The sequence below is a fragment of the Phalacrocorax carbo genome, chromosome 12, assembly GCF_963921805.1.
Source record: "Phalacrocorax carbo chromosome 12, bPhaCar2.1, whole genome shotgun sequence".
In the NCBI taxonomy this organism is placed as follows: Eukaryota; Metazoa; Chordata; class Aves; order Suliformes; family Phalacrocoracidae; genus Phalacrocorax; species Phalacrocorax carbo.
The window spans coordinates 18,204,589-18,226,733 of NC_087524.1; the positions used below are offsets into that span (position 1 = coordinate 18,204,589).

At 39.5% G+C, this 22,145-nt stretch overlaps 1 protein-coding gene across 11 annotated transcripts in view; it reads left to right on the forward strand.

Moving 5' to 3' along the window:
• The window catches only part of TACC2 (transforming acidic coiled-coil containing protein 2), a 122,899-nt gene that overhangs the window by 93,375 nt on the left and 7,379 nt on the right, over nt 1–22,145 (forward strand). For 5 of the 11 annotated variants that reach the window (XM_064464323.1, XM_064464315.1, XM_064464317.1 and 2 more), the window contains 8 exons: nt 9–216; nt 4,085–4,146; nt 4,977–5,092; nt 5,883–6,054; nt 7,448–7,588; nt 14,725–14,868; nt 15,795–15,871; nt 20,181–20,224. In XM_064464323.1, coding sequence (XP_064320393.1) covers nt 9–216; nt 4,085–4,146; nt 4,977–5,092; nt 5,883–6,054; nt 7,448–7,588; nt 14,725–14,868; nt 15,795–15,871; nt 20,181–20,224 — 964 coding nt within the window. The other 6 variants (XM_064464318.1, XM_064464319.1, XM_064464316.1 and 3 more) reach the window with 5 other exon arrangements.

Sequence of the window (22,145 nt, forward strand, 5' to 3'; positions counted from 1 at the left end):
TTATGCAGGATCCCACTCCACTGCCTACTCCAGAAACACCTCCCGTTATATCCACGGTGGTTCATGCGACAGATGAGGAGAAACTGGCATCTTCGGTGACCAGTCAGAAATGGACCTGCATGACTGTGGACCTGAACACAGATAAACAGGATTACCCGCAACCGTCTGATCTGTCTACATTTGTTAATGAGACTAAGTTCAGCTCTCCTACAGAGGGTATGCTCTATAAAGGAGTGTCTGCATCCAGCTAATGTTATATTTATTGAGAGCGGGGTTTTGGTACATTCGAGGATGTTGGCATATACTTTGCTGAATGAGAACTGTTATTTAGGAACCCTAAAAAATTATGCTCTTTGCACCACTCTGGGGAACTTGGCAATTACCAGGGAGTTGAATGTTTGACCCCTGTAGTCCCACCGTGAGTTTTCAAGAAACTGTAGAGAGGAAGCTTAAAGGAAAATGAAAAGGGCCCTCTGATAAAGGCTTTTGCTTCCTTTGTATGGTTAAATGTAGACATGCTGTGTTCTGTTCATGCTACCTTTCTGTCTGTGCCTTCATGGGAGACTGGGGTCTGATACCGCTGGCAGTTAGTGCTCTGGGATCCAGAGTCACTGAACTACTGATTTTGCCTGAGCGTGTTCCTCTAACCTGAATGAGAAGGTCCCAGGTTAAAATTCTGCCCAGAGTTTGTGTATTGCATTAAGACCTTAACATGCCATCTCTCCTCCAGGTTCCTGGGATCCAGGTATCTTTATGCATAAAAATGCCCAGGATATTCCCTGCGGAAGATAGTCACCATTCACGTGCCAGATAAAATTTCCTTCTCGTTAAGTTAATTAAGATTTCTCCTGTGGTACCTTCCTAGAAGCAGGTGGAAGCTAAAGAGCTAAAGAGAGCTGTTAAGAGAACTGTTGTTCCAGGTCTGTGAAATGTGGAAGAGGTGGAATTTAGAAAATTTGTGTGTGGCCTTCCCTGGGGTTACCAGAGGGAATACTGCTTTGCAACATCTGCTCCAAGGCCAGATTTTCAGCCTTGTGGGTGGGAAGAATGTATGAGTTTAACTTGGCTTAAACAACTTCTTGATCAGGATTTTTTTTTCCCCCCTAACCTTTCAAACTATGTTCCAGTCTACCATTAAAGCTACTTTATGCCGTTTTAGACTGAGCCTGAGGAGGTTTTGCCTAATTAAGAACTGCAAAGCTTTTAGGTCAAATATGTTTGACATTAAAAGGCATGAATAATCACAGGGGTTTTAGTGGGACTGCACATGTTCATGTTCACGTGCTTATACGATTGTGTGGCCTGGGCTTTTTGGATATCTGTTGAGTATTCTGTTCCAGTAAGTATTTCAGTCTGGATAAGTCCATTTGGCTTTATTGTCAAATTATAAATTTTAGACATCAGCTTCACTTCATTTGTATTAAAAAAAAATAAATTAAAGAAATATTTTTTAGAAAATAAGCCCCCAAAATCTGGGAAAATGGAAATTATATGGAAATTATATGGAAGGAAATGTAACAAAAGAATAGTGAGAGACACTCTAAGGCAATCATTTTAGCTATCAAAGTTGGTAGAAGAAAGTGAGCAAAGCTCCTAATTAAATGCTAATTGTCTTGTCTCGTGTGCTGCATGGTATAGTCGGAGTTTCAGATTACATGCTAATTATAATCAACAATGCTTCTGCTTTTCAGATCTCTTAAAAATAATAATTTTTTTCCGTTGACAGTCTTGCTCCTGCAGCATTGAGAAATTTTTGAGTAATTCCAGGGCTGTTTCTCAGTGCAAATATTTTTACCCCTCCTAGATACTAGTATGAGTGTTATCTGGTAACCTAACGCTACGTTTGTATGGATACAGCCCAGCTACTGAGTCAATACATCCAGCTCTCATCTGTTGCGTGTGCTGCTTATAACCGCTGCCATTTTCCTGTCTGCAGACCAGAAATAAGCAGTAATTATTAGCAGAAAATTCTGATGTAATCTTCAGCTATTTGTAGGAAGAGTTGGAGAACATCACTTAGTAAGTCTGTATGTATTTCTAAAAAATAATTATCTTACTTCATGGGATATCCCAGGCATTTGTAATTTTGGATATATAGAGATAACCGGGGCCTAAGATTTTGGAATGAAGATGATGTTTTAGAGGATATACTTAGGACAGGAGATGGTGCCTAATTGTGCTGGAAACTTCTGAGAGCAATGACATGAAACAAACCGTTTAGTGAGCCGTGTTATTCTTTTGTTTCTAGTTGAAGTATTTCCATCTGTTCTGCTTTTTTTAAATCAGTTAAGTTAAATACTGGTTGTCCCAAAAGTCAGTTTGGATTGCAATTGCAGAGCTGCCCCTTGCCCTGCAAGGCAGATGGAAGATCACTGCAGGCTGTGCCAGCAGAGGCCAGTGTCAGTACGTCTCCTGCCCACAAGGGTGCTTATACGCTCACTCACCGATTGCCCTCTGGGCTCCTAAAGCTGCGCCATAAACATTCGTGAGGCACCTCACTGGACTATGTGCAGATAAATGAAGTACAGAAAAGCAGTTACCAAACACTGGATGCTGTGATCTGGTAGTTCATGCTTTTTCCTCCAATGCTGCACCCAGGAGGTGGTTTGGATCTCATCGTTTCAGTTTTGTTTCTGCTTTCACTAGGAAGAAGCTTGTGTCTGATACCAGGAGGTTGTCCCCTATTACCATTAAAACATACGGTGCTAGGAATTTAAATGTGAGGGGCCTGCTGTTATAGCATTCTCTTCACTTAGATGTTTTACTATTAATATCTACCACATGTCAGGTGCTGAGAGTTTGTGGCTGTTCCTCATCAGAGGTTGTTTGACATAATACATAGACTCGTGGAATTACAGTGCTTGTATTCTATGGTGCTTTTTGTTATAAGAATTTGAGTGTTGTAAACTCACGTTGCACCCTTTGAAAAAAAAATTTTAACAACACAGGTAAGAGAGTATCTGTAGGGTTGGGTTGTTTTTAAAAAGCAAATGTTTTAATGATGGTTATCATTTTCCTGATACAAGCCCTACTTTTCAACAGCTGCCCAAACCTAGGAGAATTTTAGTACATACTTCTATTGTAATGTAAATGCTAGTGTGCCACTCATTAGAATTTATCTATAACGGAAGTGAAATTTTACAAGTGGTTTATTCAATTAACTCATGAGAACAGAGCAAAATACAGCATTAGAACAAATTAATGATGTTTTAAACTTTTAAATTAAGGTGTCATTGAATGAAGTCTTTGATTTTATTTGGCTGCAGGAAGGTATGCTCTCTTTTCCATTATGCTGTGTTTTATCTGTCTGCATCTATATCAGCTCGCTACTGAGTGACCATGGATTGGAAGGAAATACTGGTTATTCCCTCCAGTGTAATTAGGAGATTAGAAATAGAGAAGCAGTAAAGATTTGCATTTTTATTAGGGTTTAGATTTAGGGTTCTTCATAAATCTTCCCACCATAGGCTTTTTGTCTGCAACTAAAATGTTAAAGAAGCCCAGTAAGCTGGGCTGTTGTCACCCCTTGTTCAATGAGCAGGTGTTTTATATAGCGAATAATTATCAAAGTACAGGCATTTTATGTGTCTTTTTATCTTAAGTGATACCACAGTAGTCCTTCTTAATTAAGAACTGTGTAATAAACATTAAGAAATAGAAATGACTTCATTTCTCAACTGCCTTTAAAATCTTTCTGCGTACATTAAAGGAAACTGGTATCAGCATTACCAATTACTGAAAAATATGTTTTCTGTGACAACACGATAGGGAAATGTTACCAGTGCTCTGAAAGTCCTCTGAAACTTTGTTAATATTCTGGCCCCTGGGGCAGAATCTTCAGCAAATTGATGAAGCTGAAATTTTTCAGGCAAATGAATTTGCTAGAAACACGTCATAAGTTCATTGTCAAAGATCACTGGAAAACAGTGCACCACCTTCTTTCTCTCTCTATATTCTATTAACACCTCATTGAAAAGTATTGAGCAGAATGAGTGGCCCTTGTAAATGAGAAGAGATCTCATTTACTTATGCAAAAATAATTTCATGGCATGTATTTAATGGCTCTTTTTTGTTTCTGTTGCAGAACTGGAATATGGCAACTCATATGAAATAGAATATATGGAGAAAATAGGCTCCTCTGTGCCTGTAAGTTCTCACTTCCATTTCCATTCATTTGCATCTCCTCGTCATAATATACTATCCTGATAATGCCATCAGCCTCGCTACCCCTTAAATTAATTATAATGTACCTGCAGCAGATTTGCAATACCAGTTCCTTTAAATTGGCATAACTGTGGTAAATTGCATGTGCTTTGTTCTCTTATATCCTCTAGAGCTCGTTTCATTTCATTATTTTATTTTTAAGCTAGCATCATAGTAGTTCTTTCTGGAGATTAAAAGAGAATCAGTATTTCCAGCAGTGTAGAGTACAAAGATGTCTATATCAACTATTGAACTATTTTAAGAAACTGAGAATAAGATGATGGAGGGAATCAGGAGAGAATACAGAAAGAATGTGACATATGGAATGCAGTACTACACACTATCAGTTGTTTTGCCTTACTTCTATTTAATTCATGGATTTGATAGCTTGACCAGATCCAGTAGGGGTACATCCACAGGGGAAGTTAGAAAGATCAAGCGTGTAGGTCAGGTGCTTAAAACGATGAGAATAACATTGGTTTCAATGAATATTTTAGTAACTCTTTCAGTCAAGGGATGCCTCCTGCCTGACAGGACCAGAAATCTGATTAACCCCAAAGTGGGAGAAGAAGAGCCATTACAAAGAGTGAACTGTTTAGGTTTTGTTCTTTAATGGTTTTTTCCTTAAAGGGATCATCTCAGTATGAGCATACACAGTCCTGTATTATTGGTTGTCTGTCAAGTCATTTGGTCACTTAAAGCTTCAGTGGCCTGAATTAGCTTTAATGGAGAATGGTTGAGTTGCTTAACAAGTCTTTCTTTTCCTGTGCCAGCAGGATGATAACACTCCAAAGAAACAGTCTTTATACCTAATGTTTGATGCACAGCACGAGAGCCCAGTCAAATCACCTCCCATCAGGCTGTCTGATTCCACAACACCATGCTCTGGGTATGTCACTGCAAGCAAACTCAGCAATGAAAAAAGAATGTCAGGGATTGGGTTACCATCACAGCACGTACACAGGCAATTCTTCCTCTTTCTGCCTCTGTGTTGCAGAGTTGTTTATTTAAAAATAGATTCCCATCTGTGTACACAGATGATAGAGAATAGAGGGCAAAGATACAGAAGTTTTATCATGGGAAGGAAAAAGGGCATATATTCTGCCTTCATATTCTTACTAAATAGAGTCACAGTGGCAACTCTTTCACTAGACTGTGGCTTCCTCCTTACAATTTTTTTCTCAGATACTGAGGTCATTTTCATGTCAATCTATAGAAATCTCCTATGTGCAACTTTTCACTTGGCCTTTCCTAGATATATTTTCTGAACAAGGAGTCTAGTTCATAAGAGCAGGATATAAGGGTTATACTTACTTCCAAAAATTTTGCTTGTTAAGGACGTCTGTTCCTGTTAGTAAAAGTTGTTCGTTTGGAGTGATGTAGGTCACAATGAGAAAGGGGTAAAAAGGCAAGTGAGAAATATTTCAGGAATGTGCATAACATTTCTAATAGAACTGATTTTATTTAGCTGACTCTGGTGCCTTGCTTTGAAAGGATATTGCAAAGTGTTAAAAGATATAATGATATAAAGTTGAGTTGAAACAATCTGTGTTTGTGTCTGTTGGTATATATTACACACACATGAAAGTAATAAAGAGGACTTCCTTAGCTGTTACCAGAAGCAGAATTGTGAAGGCCTTGTTCTTCATGCTGAAAGCATGTACACAATCTTTTCCCAGGTCAAGTTTTGAAGACCCTGAAGCTCAGCAATCCTCTGGAATGAAAATACAACATCCAGCTTCCCGAGTCCTAGCTGCCAGCCAAGAGGCACACTTACAGTCACCTGACAAGTCAAAGCAGAAAGACATAGAGCCCATGACCCTAGGAACAACTCCAGACACTATTGAAATAGTAAGTAATTTATTATAAGGGTTTGGAAATAATTTCCCTGCAGAAATTTCTCATGCCATAGGTAGTAAAGGTGGATCTTGAAAGTAGAGTGAAACTCAACCTGATACTTCAAGATCTTGGTAGCAGCATGTGGTAGGACACAAATGAGGGAGGTAGGTTGATGGAACTGATGGAATTCAGAAGAATTTTCTGAATTCTTGCCATAGCTTAACTCATTCTTGTGATAACTTATTCCAAGTCAATACACTGAAGCACTTTTTTTTTCCTAACACAGGCCTTTTTACACTGTGTTTTAACCCAATATTTGAAGAAATATTTTATCTATAAAATAAAGGAGTTATATAAACATAGAGACATGATTTGTTCTGTTGCAGGTACTGTAAAATTTCAAAATCTTGTTGGTAAAGACCTTTCGTATTTGTGTATAAACTGTTAACTGTGTTGTTGTTATCTGATGCTGATAATGTGGCATTCACTTCTTTGATCATTAGAACTCATTCCAGCTTCCAGTTAAATCACTTTTTTTCAGTGGCTTCTCTGGTTTGGATCTGAATTAGTGGTGAATGCTTCCTGGCTTCCAGCCTGTGCTACATACAGACTATAGAGCATTGGTTCTCAAAGTCATGAAGGTTCCCTCAAAGCCTCCACTATTCCAGGCAAACTTGTTTCACAAATGCCTACAGCACTAAGCAAGCTAATCTATATGACAGTATATTTACTGAGTAGTCAAAATAAGAAGCAGCTCACTTTAATACTATGCTTAACTTATATTAACGACGCTGTTGATACCATCTCACAAAACATTTTTCATGAGCTTGGATGCTTTCCTCACTGCAGGGAGTCTTGGGTACTCAAATCCCAGAGCTCTTGTTTTTGCATTCTAATTCCGTCCACCCTTATATTGTGTGTTAATCCTGATGGTGTTATAGTTGTGAACATAACTAAGTTTATCCCCAGTAAGCAGCAAAATAATTTGTAAAGACTACAAAAAGAGTCTTGCTGAGGTTTCCCTCAGTTTTGGTGGTCTTCAAAGTTTTTGTTCTGCCTTAGAGATGCCTGAACTGAACATAAGCTATTGTATGAACAAAACCTATGGTAACTGCTTGAAAACTGTTGTAGAAGTATGGAGAGTAGCCTGTGGTCCATGGTTTGAGAGCCATTGCTTTAGAGGTCCCAATAGTACTTACTTCATGTTAATCTTGGAAAATTTACTCAGCTTTTAAATTAGGAAGATTCTTCATGTTTGTCTCTTACACCTATGAATTGTATTCAAAAGTACACTGGGGCATGAAATTACTAGGAATCAAAGATTTGCAGGCAGGTGTGTTGCTTTTGGCCTGAACTACTTGGGCAAAATCTCTGTTGCTTATTCTGTATCCTCCTTACCCTTCAGACATCTCCTGAAGACTCCTTTGTCTCTGCTGATGCTCTTCTCAGTAGAATATCTAAGAAAACCTCAATATGTGATCAGCCTGAATATCTAGATCCTGACTTAGCAGAAAAGAACCCCCCAGTATTTGCTCAGAAACTTCAGGTTTGTAGCAGAAATATAAATGTCACTTTTCTTTAAGTTTGTTTATACATAGGTGGAGGGATGCTTTGCCTTATCTGAAAAGCGGGGGGGGGGGAGGCTTGGAGGAGAGGTGGGAAGGAAGCAAAATGATTTGATTCATTCCAAATTAACTTTGGCCTTTCACGAACTTAAGGAGCAGAGATAATTTAATTCATATAATACATAAAGTTAAACTTAAATTTCATCAACACTTTCAGCTGTCCTATGCCACTGATGTATATGTTTTGCAGAAGTCTTAAAAAAGCAAATCTTTTAAGCTTGACCACAGGACTTGATGTGTGGAGAGTTTTCTTGACACCTGGCCTTAGTAGGTCTGTATGCATAGATTCATTTTCAGAGATTTATGCCCTAGTTCTGCTGAAATGAAAATTAGGCTTTGTTTTTCTGGTAATCTATCTAATGCAGAATTTGGCATGGCTTCTAGGAAAAGCGAATTTATCTGCAGAGCACTTCTGTATGTCAGGGCATATTTTCTAGAATATTTATAGTGAAACTTTAAAACAGCAAAGGTTGAACTGAGAGCAGCAGCTGGCATAAGTTCACATAAAATGAAGGCAAAAGGAGAGAGGTCTGTGAAACACAGCTTTAGCTTCAGAGAACATTTCTTTTACCCAAAGTATTGTTCATACTTACCCCTAATAAAAATTGTTTATCTATACAGCCACCTCAAAACTAAGCAAAAACGGGAGTTCTGTACCAGTGATCTAGTCATGAAAGGAATATGGGATGTGTTTGTCACCCAGGAATTGTCAGAACTGTGCATTAAAATATAACATTCCATTTTTGAATGTGTTAAACATTTTTGCTATGTTCTTAATACGTTTGTTTCTGTGGATTGCTCACAACCAAACACTTGACAGGAGGAGTTAGAGTTTGCTTCAATGAGGATAGAAGCACTGAAGTTAGCCAGGCAGATTACCCTGTCTTCTTTCCGCTCCGAGGTATCTGTTTTGTGCCTGCCGTGTGTGTGTGTGTGCAGACTAAGAAACCGAGTGCTGCTTTTTCTTTAACAAGGTAACTAAGACTTTCAGAGTGCAGTGCTAAGCTGTGCACAACTCGGTGTGACATGGAAGAGCATGCTGAAAGCAGTACTGCACATGGAAATGCTGTCACCTGCTTCACTTACAGAGTACCGCTATATCCAGATGAACAAAAGGCAAATTTGAAGGCTAGAAGCAGGCACATACCTTTCACAGGAGAGAGATTCTGCATTCAGGTGGCCATTTGTCTTCTGTCTGCAGCAAGATTTGCCCTAAAATACTGATGGCAAAACAATACCAAACCTACTCCTTATAAAGATGCCATAGATTTTGACTGTGGGGGTATTTTGCCTTTTGTTGGTATTTTCAGCTTGAAATCAGACACCTTGACCCTCAAAGTTCAGAAGTTAGAAGTTCAATCACCCCTGCCTTCAGGCTTCTGAAGAAAGGGACTACAGCAGGCTTGGAAGGGCTGTAGAGCTCCCAAGATAAAAAGGCCTCCCAACACAATGTGTCTTTATTCATGAAGTTCTAAAGCTTTTTTTTTATTGCTGCTTCTATGTTGTGCTGGCTAGTGCCTCCTCAGCGTGATGTTTTGCACTGCTCTAGGGATGCACATGGTCATCACTCTGTTTGGAACAGGACAGAAAAGCAAGTGTATGAACTCCTTAGAGAAACAGGGAATGGATTTCCTGTGAGTTTGTAGAAAATGCCATTAATCTGTGTAACAAAGATAGCAAAAACAACAAGCAGAAGTGAGGAGAGAAAAATAAGCAAAACTCCACCCTTTGACAGAGGACCAGCAGCATCTTGACATTAACAAAGACCCACGTTGATCCAGTCATAGGAATGCTTTTAGCTGAATACTGTGGGTGTCATGCTAGGCTGGGAAGGACTTTTGTCCTTGCATAACTTGCCTATTTCAGAGGGAGGTTGCTGATGTTAAATTAGCCTATGATGACAACCCTTGTGACCTACAGTGACTGATGGCCTGGATTAAGTATAATAGGATCCACCAGACGACTGCAGTGACTTAAATTTGGATGCTAACTGGCAGAATTCCCTTCTGGTTGGCTGGCCTCTGTTCTTTTCTTCATGTTGTATAATTACATTCAACATTTGCTAAACCATTACAGGATGGTGTAACAAGAACAGGATGCTAAATAAAGACACAAGCACTTGTTATGGCAAACTAGGTCACCTAAAAGAAAGATTAAATACAAGCATTTTCTGCTGTTACTAGGGCTGAGAGTAAGGATGTGCAGTTTGTTGTTCTCAGACCAAGGGACGTTATTTAGCCACTCCCAAACTTCGTGTCACAGACTTCAACAACAGCAGGCCTAGTCGTTTTTACATTGCCGAAGTTGTCTGTCTTCCAGCGTTGAGATGAATTAACACTTCTCTTTTAAACAGTCTCCAATAGGATATCCTGTGGCCATTTGTTTTATAGATGCAGTTTGAACAGAAAGCCAATCAGGTGTGTGCCCACCACCCTACACATGCTGAGCTGGGTGTTGAAAGAAGATCCAAGGAAAGGAGAGAAACTGAAAGGAAAGGCATCGGCACAAATGTGAATAGGGCATCACGGCTTTGGGGAGCTCTCATGGTAGTGACGGGGAGGAATATTTCCTTCACAGGAATGCCATTTTTTCTAGTAAAAATTTACAAGCAGAGAACTTATGCTTGGGTTTTACTTGCTTTCCAATATACTTGCAAGCACAAATAGGTCTTGTTTTGCCTCCATTGACCTGTCTGCACACTCATCAATTAGTTAAAAGAGTAGATCATTTGATACACACCCAAGCAGTATTGGAATGCTTGCAAAGAGCAAGCTAATGTTCAGCAGGGCTAAATACATATTCGTCTAAACAGTATGATAAAAAACAGTTTTCATTTTCATTGCAGTGCCTTTCTCTATTTGTTTTCACTTTGACCTTGAAGCAAGATAACTGCAGCCGGTTAATCAATGTGCATTTAGTTCCTTTCTGGTCAGATATCTGGTTTCTGTGAAAGATGCTGGGAAAAGAAGAGGAATTGCATTGGACTCTCAAATATTTACACTAAGATTGCAGTGACCTACATTTAGCAGTAAATCCCCTGCAGACGCTAATCTTTCTGTGCGATGTTCAGTGACTTATAAATCCCTACGCTTATTATTACCCCAATTAACTGCTTACCTTCTCAGCAGTTAGGTTTTGAACTTAAAGTATTGACAGAGTTATTTTGGGTAATATCATCAGCCTGTTGGTCAGCTTATACTATTTACTCAGCATAGGAGTATTTGGAGGCAGCAAATAACAGTTGCTGAATTGTACATCAGTTTGGAGCTGTGTAAAATTGGCTTTTGAAATAAAACCATGAGGACTTTCACTGGTTGCTCATGCCAAAGAGGGAACCTGGCAGCCCAGCTGTGATTCGTGTGAAGTGTTTCCAGAGTTAGGACAATACTGGTTGGACCAGTACCAACCATTTCTGCTCAGCAGTTGAATTCCAAGAGTTTTTACAATAGTTTTTGGAAATTTTAAGTTGGTTTGCATGTCACAATTACTTTTGAACAATCTACTCAAATGCAAGAGAGAACTAGTGAAAACATAACTGTATTAGGTGTTGAGCACTATATAAAAATATGCATAAGTATGTATTAAATGGTTTAAATGTTCTTTTTTCTTTAAAAATCTTTATCATCCTTGCAGTTACTTTGACATGTTTTTATATGTGGTTGAGGAAATTAGTGTTTCTTTCACCACAATTAATATTTTCCAGCAATCTCTTTATGAGATCCAGCAAATTAAGCTGCAGGAGGCTTTTGAAACACGATACATACAGTTCAACAGATTGATCTTCAGGACAACCTTTCTTCTGAAGGCAGCTTTGATGATTTAATCACTCTTTTCTCTCTCTTAGTTTTTCTTGCCTTGTGTTTGAGGAACTAAAGTACATTTTTTCTGAAGTTAGGGTACTGAGCTGAGCCAGCAGTAGTCTTTCTTATTGGCTGTTTTACCTTTGCTCAGGTCTGTGGACAGCACCATGTGGTTTTGTATTTATGCACTTACATAGATGTCTGAGCTTGTGTCCCAGATGTATTTTCTCCTGCATAGTTGTTGCATACTGGGAGATACTTTCAAGAATATAGGCTATGTAATTCTGATAGATCTTGTGATGCTTTTTGCTCAGGTAGGAGAATCCACTGGGTTTGAGGTTGCACCTCCTATTTAAGTTGGAGTTGATCGTTATTTTGTGTGTTCATGGTTAAACGTAGCAGAAAAGGGAAGGGATGGCTGGCTCCATAAATGCTAGAATTAATAGTCAGTTGACTCCCATGTTTATTAAAATTAAATTTAATTGAAATTAAAGTTTAAAATGAAATTAAAAATTAACAAAAAATAGAGCAAATTAGTGAGAGTCTCCTATAAATAAAGGTGCAGTATGGTATTTTGTAAGTACTGTTTAGCTTGTTCTTTCTCTAAGTAAATTTTCTTGCCTAGTCTTTTAATGTTGCTGGTGTGGTTTCCTCATGTTGTCTACAAACATGATATCCAGAACATCTAGTCCTGTGTTTATCTCGAGTGAGCATTGTATGTAATTTTTAATGTAGCTTCTTCAGTAAGGAGTGAGTGACATGAGAACTCAGAAGGGATTGCAACAGAATTAACAGTGTGTTTGGATCTTTTCTATTATTCTGGGCTTTGTAAGAAGGACTGTGAGCAAGTGAATAATTTATGGAACAGCATCTGACAAAATTTCCTTTAACTGTGTTGAAACCAGAGCATGTGGTGTTGGCATTAATGAGGTCTCTCTGTGTGCATGTGGAGAGGAGGGCTGAACCTTGATTCAGACATTGTCCACTCGCTTTCACATTCCTGTGCTTCAAGCAGTAGAATGTGACTTTGCTATTTTATTTAAAAACAAACAAACAAACAAAACAACCTAAAAAACCCCAACCCGCTTTTACAATAACATAAAATCTTTTTCTCTCTTTGGTGTAAAAAACTCATTTTAAAAAATTCTTGATTACTACTCTTAATTATTGCCAATAAAGCCTAAAGCCTAACATACTGCATTAGTGAACTTGAAGGAATGGAATATATTGCTTTATGCACAAAAGTTACAAGTAAATGGGAAAAATATGTTATCCCCTTCTCAGCAGCAAGGAAGTGCTGTACCTGAAAAGCTCTATGTGAATATCCATTTCCGTCAGTGGATGGGAAAAGGCATTGATCAAACTCGCTTCCCTCTCCACCCGCACAAACTGTGGGCCATGTCCAGCCCTCTCTGTGGCTACCTCTAGCATGGTCATAGAAATAATTCTAATTGTCTTGAAAGCTGGACAATTCTGCTACTGAATCTGCAGGTTAAATGAAAAAAAAAAAATCATTCCATATTTTAAAATGCAGTTTTGACACTGGCTTAGCAAGTGATGTGTGTACACTTATACAGCGAGAGAGGGATTGCTGGGCATGCGTGTCCTCCCTGCTGAAACCAGTGTGTTTGAATGTTCTGTACCATGTGAGGTATCTTCTTAGGTCACAGAAATTCAAGGAATTTTTGCCATACTCAGATACAAGATCTTTCCTGTGAAACTTCTTTTGGAGGAAGAATTTCATATAAAAAGAAAGAGAAAGGAAAATACTTAAGTGCAAGAGCACACCCTGGCCAGGGCTAGGCCCATCTTCCCCACGGTGCTCCACGAGGCGGGGGCTCCCCTGGGACTGCTCTGGGCAGTGCGGGAACCAGAGCCGCTCCTCAGCCCGTGAAGTGGAAGCGCTCTGTCTCTGTCTCGCAGAATTATCCCGAGGACGATGTAGCCTGTGCCTGTGCAGGTAGTCATAGGTGTCCCAGCACTGCGTGGGTGGAGGGGGATCCCCTTTCTCTGCTCTGGAGCCTGGAAACATAACAGAGCTCATAGAGACGCCTCTCACGATGAACTTGCTACCCCGTGTGGTCTCCGTGAGGGTTTGTTCTTTTTAAGAAAAAGTTTATTTTAAATGTCATAAAGACATTTTGATTCTCCAGCCTGTTTTAGTCCAGTGCTGTAAGGAAGCAGTGTTCTAGTGATGGCCATGGCATCTGTGCTGTCTGTCCCTCTCCTCCCTGCCCCAGTAGTGCTGATTTCTTTGGCCAGTTTCACGCATGTTTAACAGAGGAGTGGAACATTAAACCCCAGCAGTAATGTTACAGTCACTGCCACCTCCAAAATTATTTTGTTACCCACCAGCAGCTGAAAGAAAGACCATTTTGTTTGCCAGACTGCCAGAGGCAGTACCCAGCCAGGCGGTCAGCACGTGCATGTTAGCTGGTTGATGGTGAGATGCAAAGTATAGGTAGGGGACAGAGGGACAGAGCTGTAGTGGTGCACCTGCTGCAGAGGGGTCTGCTCTCTTTTTGGTTTTAATGTGCTGTAACTTGGATTATTTGTATCTAGAGTTGTTTGCAGGACTTCTCATGCATCTTGGTGTCACATACCTCTCTCTTGCTCTTTCTTGTTTCACATACTGCTCTCCTTCTGTGTTAATCTGGGCCACTGACATGAGCAAAATTGGCAGCTGCAGATGAAACCTCATTTAACTTACTAATCGCATGCTGAATACCAGTGGGGCAGAAACATCACTTGTATATTCACACTTTTTATGTAATACCATTTATGATAGATACAGTATATTGGCAAGTCAGACCCAAGAAAGTAAGGTGTCCTTTTGCTTCTTGTTCTTGATCAATTTTCTTGGAAGCAGAATTCCCCTTAACAAGCTCTCTGCCTCCAATTCTAATTTCCTTTGCTGATGTGCATTTGTTGTGGATGTTTTAATGAAATCTCTGCATCAGACAGTAGTATATCTTCTAATATAGGACCTTAAAATATTGATGGCAAAGTGCTGTCTTTATTTCCTCTCTCCAAGAGTAATATGGCTCTCTTGGTGCTTACTATGGATCTTAAATGTATATTTTATGATTGCTAAATTCAAAGTTCCTTGTCAGTGTTATTGCTGTTATAATTTAGTAGTGCACAGGATTCTAGTCCTACCTCAGGACCCTGGTGCCTAGCACTACACCCAGAAAACATATGAGCTAAACACATATTTAATGGTTCATTTCTTTGTATTTAAAAAAACAAACACACAGAGAGAACCTGCTATCCCAGCAGATGTTTCCATCTCTAAAAGTGCACTGTACTCCCGGATCGGCACCTCGGATGCAGAAAGCACCACAGGTCTTCTCTACCCCCAGCAAGACTTAGACTCTGCACTACGACTCGCCAGAGCAGAGGTAATTTTCTTCAGAATTTGGAAAAGAAAAGATGTGCCCCTTGTGGTTTCCTTCCTTCCTGTTTTCTCCCAAATGATTCATATTATGAACACTTGTTCTGTTCTTGAAACCATCCTCAGCCACGCTAAAGCCACGCCAGAGGCTACTAAAGCAAAGGGCACTACACTGTAAGTTTTATATTTTTTGACAGAAGTGAAAAGCAGACATTATATGGAAATGTATCTTTATATTTTTTAACCTCAGGTGTACTCTGTGCATCTTGACGTTGCTATATAATTATATAAAATTGTAAGATGCTAGAAATAGGAATAAAATTATGTATTTTACAAAGCTATATATAAGATTAGTCTGGCTAATAATAACAATTTAAAAATGGGTACAAAGTAGTGTTAGAGTATTCCAAACTTTATGGTAGATTGTGTGAACAAAAGGAACACAAAAGAACACAGTCCTTTAGGTATAAAATTCCATGGATGGTCAGCCCTAAATACGCATGTGGAAGCAGTAGAACCCCCTTAGAGGACAAACTGTGTTCCAAACCCATGGACAGAAGTATTTCAGGTTTGGCACCAGGTCAAATCAGACACAGCGTAGTGTAATATAGTATTTTTTGGAAAGTGTCCATGTTATAATCAGGAATGAGACATGAAACAAGAACATTGCATCTACTTTCCTAAGATAGTTTTTCAAAACTTAAGTATGATTTCACACCTGAACTTTTTTAATTGCATCTTGCAGTCTGAAAAAGAAAACAGTCACTGGGGGTGCTTATATTTGAACCCATTACGCACTTGAAAGCTATACCACTGTTAATTAGGATTTCATATCAAAATCAAATATTGTACAGTTATTTAATTTTCTCTTTAATGGATCACTTGGTTTTACTGTTTTGGTTTGGTTTTTTTCCTTTGCTTGCTTTGTTTCAGATTGTGGCCAAGGAAAGAGAAGTATCTGAGTGGAAAGAGAAATATGAAGAAAGCAGAAGGGAAGTGTTGGAAATGAGGTGGGTTATGAACTTGTCACTAATCACACTGACAGCATCTCATCTCAGCCTGTGGATACTATGCAGAGTACCATGGTTGTACAGCTGTTTTGGTTAGCTGAATTTGTGTCATTATTTTTAACTGCAGGCTTTGGATTGATCCTAACCTGATACTTTGTCTTTGCCCTGCATGGTGGGCACCCCTGTTCAGGGTAATCATTGAAAACTTCTGTGTTGCCAATCTCGTTTACATGCTCAAAATACTGAGATAAGAGAGGTCTTAATCTAGGTTCATGTAAGGAAAGAATTTCCTGCAGTTTGTGCTGTGAATTCTCACATAGATTGCGCAAAGATGTTTGCCTTGCCTGACTGAATGAGTCTGCCTGCAGAGCTGGCAGGGGTATGCACATGCTAATTTAAAATTCACTCTCCACAAACAGTTTTGCCAACAGAAGGAGTGTGAAGGTTTGCAGATAGGTATGAGTAGTACAGGCTCCCTCCAGGGCATTATTGTAAAGTTTTTTTAACAGTAGAAAACAAAAACCCAGTTGCCAGTAGGAAAGCATTTCTTGCAAAGGAGCCACTCTGGCCTCTGAGTGTTGACTATCAAGGACATTCAACACCCTCTTCTTTGAACTGAGCTGATTTTTTAATTACTGCACACGCTAAGCTTGATTTTAGTAAAGCAATAGTTATCTTGCATTTTGCTGCACCATTTGAGAGCTGACAGAAGGACCTTGAGCCTTTTCAGTTTATTCTAGTTGTACCTGTTGTATTCTCTTTCTCCTTGCAAACCTGCCTCTATTACATTAAATATCTGTGTACTGGCACATAACTGGTCTGATCTTCCTTCCCAACCTGGGTCCTACCACTTGTAACAGGGACAAAAAAATCACTGTAGTGTGGATAAGGTGAGTGGAGTTGCTCAAAGAATCACTGTTGCTTCCCATTTCAGCCATTTCTTTTTCTATAGTGGTAATACCATAAGAATGACGTACCAATGAGCTTGACCTGCTCATTGATCTGAATCTGAGAAAGTAATCAAAAATATTTCATGGAGTCTTTAAAGCCTATTATTTTCTACCTTCAAACAGACAGAAAAACCACACACACCCCAAACTCATAAATAAAAGGAAACTTAGCGTCCTTCTTTTAAGTAGTAATTTCTGCTATTGCTTCTGAGACTGACTTTCCTTCAAAATCATTTCTGTTCTAGCACCAGCTTCTTCCAAAAATTAAATGTCTCAGTGGTTTAAAGCTAAAGCCAATGAGCTGTATCAAGCGATGACCTGCATATGCAATTCCTGCTTATATCCAGGAAAGCTGTACTTAGGGAGTAAAGGTAAAAGTCAACTGCAGTGCAGAACTCGGCAAACGGTAGCATGGATGCCAGGAGTCGCACATGGCAGATTTGAATAGCAGCAGCACAGCGCTTTGAGCCAAAGCATCTTAAGAGAAGCATCTGAAAAGGCAAGGGCAGCTGCTTTATTTCTTTCAGAAAACCATCTCCCAGCCCTCAAATGCACAATGAGGCAAAAGGGGAGAGGAGTTGCTGCAAGCTGTCGAACCGAGGAAGCGAAACAAGGAATGAACAAAATTAGGAATTGTGTAAGGAATGTCTCAGAGTTCAGCACGTGCTCAAGTGCGGTACTTGGTCTGCTCTCTAGAAACTGCCTGGAGGCATGTGCCTGCCGGCTGCGAACGGGCACTGGCAGAGGTTGCTTATTCCTTAATGAAAGGAGGGCAGGGGGTGACACAGAGCAGCTGGCACGCTGTAGATCTGTACCTTCATCTTCCTCACAGTAATTTGCTTGTGTGTCTACACCCACAATGAAATTTGATTTGAAAAAAACCACATTATGTAAGCCAAATTTCTCACAGCCCCATCCCTAGAAAAAGTGAAAAAAATCAGGCTAATATCATCACAAAATTATAAAATACATATGTGTGCACAAAGAAAGATTTATCTTGGAAGACAAAATGTTGAAACAGTCCATGTGTGGTAAATTGGAGATGCAGCAATTAGATACAACATAATGATACACAAGGAGTGAAGGGATTATCTAGAGTTACAAGCACAAAAGTATCACTTTCCACAGGAGAAGCAATGCTCCTTTACCCAAGTCCTGTGTGCTCTACCTGGAATATCCTGAGTCCAGCATAGTTTCCAGAAAAACATCAGACTGGAGGAAATTTCAGTCCAGAGAACAGCAGCCAAGATGAGAAGTTGTAAGAATGTAATATCTGTCAAAGAGCTAAACCAGGGTGGGCTATGCTGTAATCCAAGGGTACAACCAGAGGTGGGCAAGAAATATTTAAATATGGTTATTTGGAGGACTAACTGATTATGCCTCAGTAAGGGAAGTCAAGCATATGACCTTGGAGATCCTTTGTAACCCTGGATTTTGTTGGTGGGTTTATGACTTCTGAAATTGCAGAAAGTCAATAAATAGAATGAACGTATAAAATACCAGGAGTTAAGCCGATGCAGTGTGTCAATCTAGGGTGAAGATGTGCCGTCACAGAGAGGAGTGATGTGGCCAGCATCCTTTGGTTCCCCAGCCATAATGACCATTATTGAGGCTGCTTGACTGAAAAAGGCCTTTGACAATGATCCGGAACAAGACTTCACTTGACTAACTTGCTTTCCAAATCCAATATTATTAAAAACAATGTGCCATTGCAGTATCCACTTCTATTTAATAGCTGCCACATGATTCATAAGGCTGGATAATGCAGAGAATGCAGTACCTACTTGAACTAGTCTAAGCTGGTAAAAATAAGAAATATATTAGGTTATTTGACTTTGCTGCCAACTTCCGTGGTGCAGTGTAGGCTGGGAAGTGTTGTAACAGTGTCTAATGTCGCGTTCATTGCCCTGCATCCTTGGCTTCATTTCCTAGGATGATAAAACTTCCTAAAGGTGCCTGGTGTTACAAGCATATGACATGGCTTTAAAATCCTTATTGCTTACAGCAGGCTTTTGAGGTAATCTTCTTTGGACATGAAACCAATCCCTTCCTTTTAAGGGAAAACTCTTGCCACTATCTGTGCTCTCAAAAGTGTCATTTATAGTTTAAAAAAAAAAAAAAAAAAAGAAGCCAATTAAAACAAGAGGACTGGCAGCAGGGAAAGCAGCATTTGAGCAGATCCCAGTGGAGGCAGCAGCTGAAGCAGTAAACCCCTGCTCTGCTGAGTGCTCTGCAGGTCCAGGGCAAGTGAGATGCTACTGACCTTTGGGGCAGGTGGCCTCTTCAGGGGTTTCTGGGCTTTCTTTGTGATTCAGATTTGAGACAGGCGGTACTGGACTTACTGCGTTAGTATTTTGGGAGCTCTGCAAGTTTCTCCTTTCCTTACTGACTTCTGTCTCAGGATTTTCCCACATCCTTTCTGTAACCTCACCAACTGCACCAGACCTCTAAAATGGAGCAAGTGAAAGCGAGCTAAGACTTCAAAAGAGATTTATTCAAATACCAGTGAGCTATTTTGAATATCCACTTCAGATGAAGTGTGGGATAATTTTGTTTTTCGTAGACAGTCCTATGTGGCTCATGAATCAAAGCACAGATCAAGCTAGTCTCATTTCATTAGCTTTATTTGGCTCTGGGAAGAGATGGATCATCTTTCTAAATCACATTTAATCTGCTTATTTTGGCTAACCTCCTTTTCAGGAAGGAAAATCAAAGTCTACCATGATTATATGAAATAAAATAGTCTTAAAAGTAACATTTTGCCACCTCTGTTTCAAAAACAGATTTGGGAAATAGGACACGATGGATTTTGTGCTACATAATTGAATATTTTGGTCTTGTTCTCTTAAGTGCTAGTGGATCTTTTAGTCACATTTGGAGAGTAGATCAGATATATTTTGGATGAGTGCCAACTCTACTCCTGTTAGATTTACTTGCTACCAATTATAACTTAACGTTTACATTAAAAATAAGCAAACACAAACATGGAGAAGAGGGGAGAAAGTAATGGGAAAATCGGACTCTCTAAGTCTTGAATTAGACCAATGTGATTATGTTTATATTTATATCATGACCGGTAATGTACTTCAGGCACATTTCAAATAACAGAATTTGTTTCAAAGCAATCTCTTTTCCCTCCCCCCACCTATACTGATTTACATGGAGATTTAAAAATCAGGTACAATGTTTAAACTGTCAGTTTTATTTGTTACGCAGATAATAAGGAGCATATAAAAATGTGAAGGGGTCCTGTATCTCTTTTAAAATACCATAGTTCAGTTATTAAGTAGCATTTTTTCTAAGGAAGCATTAACAATTATGATATTTGCCAAAAACTTTTCTTTTTTTCCCTCTTACAGGAAAATAGTTTCAGAATATGAGAAGACAATTGCCCAGATGATAGGTAGGTGTTCTTAATCTGGAAGATTCTCTCCTCCACTTTGATTTTCTGAAAAGAGCCTAGAAACATGGTTGAAGTTGGTGGGCTTCATTTTGATGCTAGCTACATCTGCTGATGCTGCTGGGAATAGTGAATGCATCTGAGCACACCAGCATACGGTGCCAGGTTGTGATGGAAAGCTAAGGCTTCGTTTTACAGAAAGTAGCCCCCGAGGCAGTTCAGGTAATACAGGAAGGTCAGGACTTTTTCTTCTGCATCAAAGCAGACTGTCCCATAGGAAACATGTTCAAATGCTTTGCTCAGAATGCACAAGTATCTCTGGGAGAGACTTGCAGTGACCTAAAATCCCTTCAGTCGTCTGCTCCCAACTCTTTAATGGGAGATACCAAATTTAGCTCTTTACAACAACAGGGATTATCTGTGTTAAGTGCATTGGTCAGACCAAAACCTAGATTAACTCCAATCCCAGCTGAGTGATTATGAGTGGTCAATCTCCATGTCCCCAGTTATTTGCTGACATAGGGGTCATCCTTAAGGTCTAAACTATGACATCTTTTGCCTCACAATATATAGAAAATGCCTGTTTTAACAACATGCCCCAAAAATGAAAACCACTACATGCAGTAGCTTTTCAAAACCAAAGGTTGCAGGATTTGTGTGCTTCCTTGGCATGGGAGGTCTGGCCCTGGTGATTTTAAAGCTTTCTCATAAGATTTCCAAAGCTCTTTTTCTTAGTCTGGCTTTAGAAAGCACCAGTGGCTTGTGCTGCCCTGTACTGCTTCAGCTCAAGCTGCTCCCAGGAGGGCAAACAGCTGAGCAGGGTCATGGGCTCTGTGTGGCCAAAATTGCTGGGAAGAGCAGGAAAAGAAGCAGTGACTGATGAGACAGCAGGACCAAGCTCACCTGGACAGGCTTGAGTAAAGCAGCAGTGAATGGTGAAATATTGTTAAAAGCCATTAGGAGTGGCCTCGGAGTTAAATCTGGACTGCAGGAGAAAGGCTGGCCTAGCTAATGATATCAGCGAGCAGGGAGTGTTGTGTATCCAGCCTGTTTGCACTGTGCTTAGTGAAAAAAAGAAAGAAATTATTCCTCTTACTCCCCCTGAGAGAACTGTCTCAGAGAGTGCAGCGTGCCAGGAACACAACAGGCATGCCTGCATCTTTCTAACCGGTTTTTAACAGGGAGGGATTTTAATTCCAGCTATCAACATACCATATTGGTCTGTCCTTTTAAAATTGGCAGTCCCCTCATATACAGTAAGTATTGTGTGACCCCCAAAGTTTTGCTTTCTTTTAAATCTTTTTTTTTTTTTAATTAATGCCTGAGTTGTATTTACATAGATTTGTAGCAAATTTTATTATTTTTGCCCAAAGAGAGTGGGGGAAGGTAGTTCAATGTCTGGTGCTTTTGCTGCCTTCCTATATTTCTTAGCTGTTGGGAGACACCCCAGCTTGCTTTCAAGTGAAGGGGAAAACGGGCCTATAAATAAATAAATAAATAAATCTAATAATAACAATTACAACACTAATGATATAGAATAATGAATAATATGGCTGGCTTCATTCTCTATGGTGTTATGCCTCTGTTGCCTTTTGTATGTACAACTGAGCAAATTTGCCTGCCTTCTAACATAACGTCTGTCATTCTCATCATGCAAGTGTTAAAACAGGAGTGACCAGAGTATGCAAAGAACTTAATTCATTTTGGTTCACACTAAACATACTCTGGTATAGCTTTGTCCCTGAACCTGGCCATTCATATGGACAAACACAGTCCTTTTTTTCCCAAGCATATGTATATCGTTAGCAACAAAAGTTCTTTTTGATAACAAGTTCAAATTCTATTTTTGAGAAGCAGTTTTAAAAGAAAAAAATTCTAATTGTGAGACCACAGTGCAACAAGAACATGTAGGATAGGGGTCCTA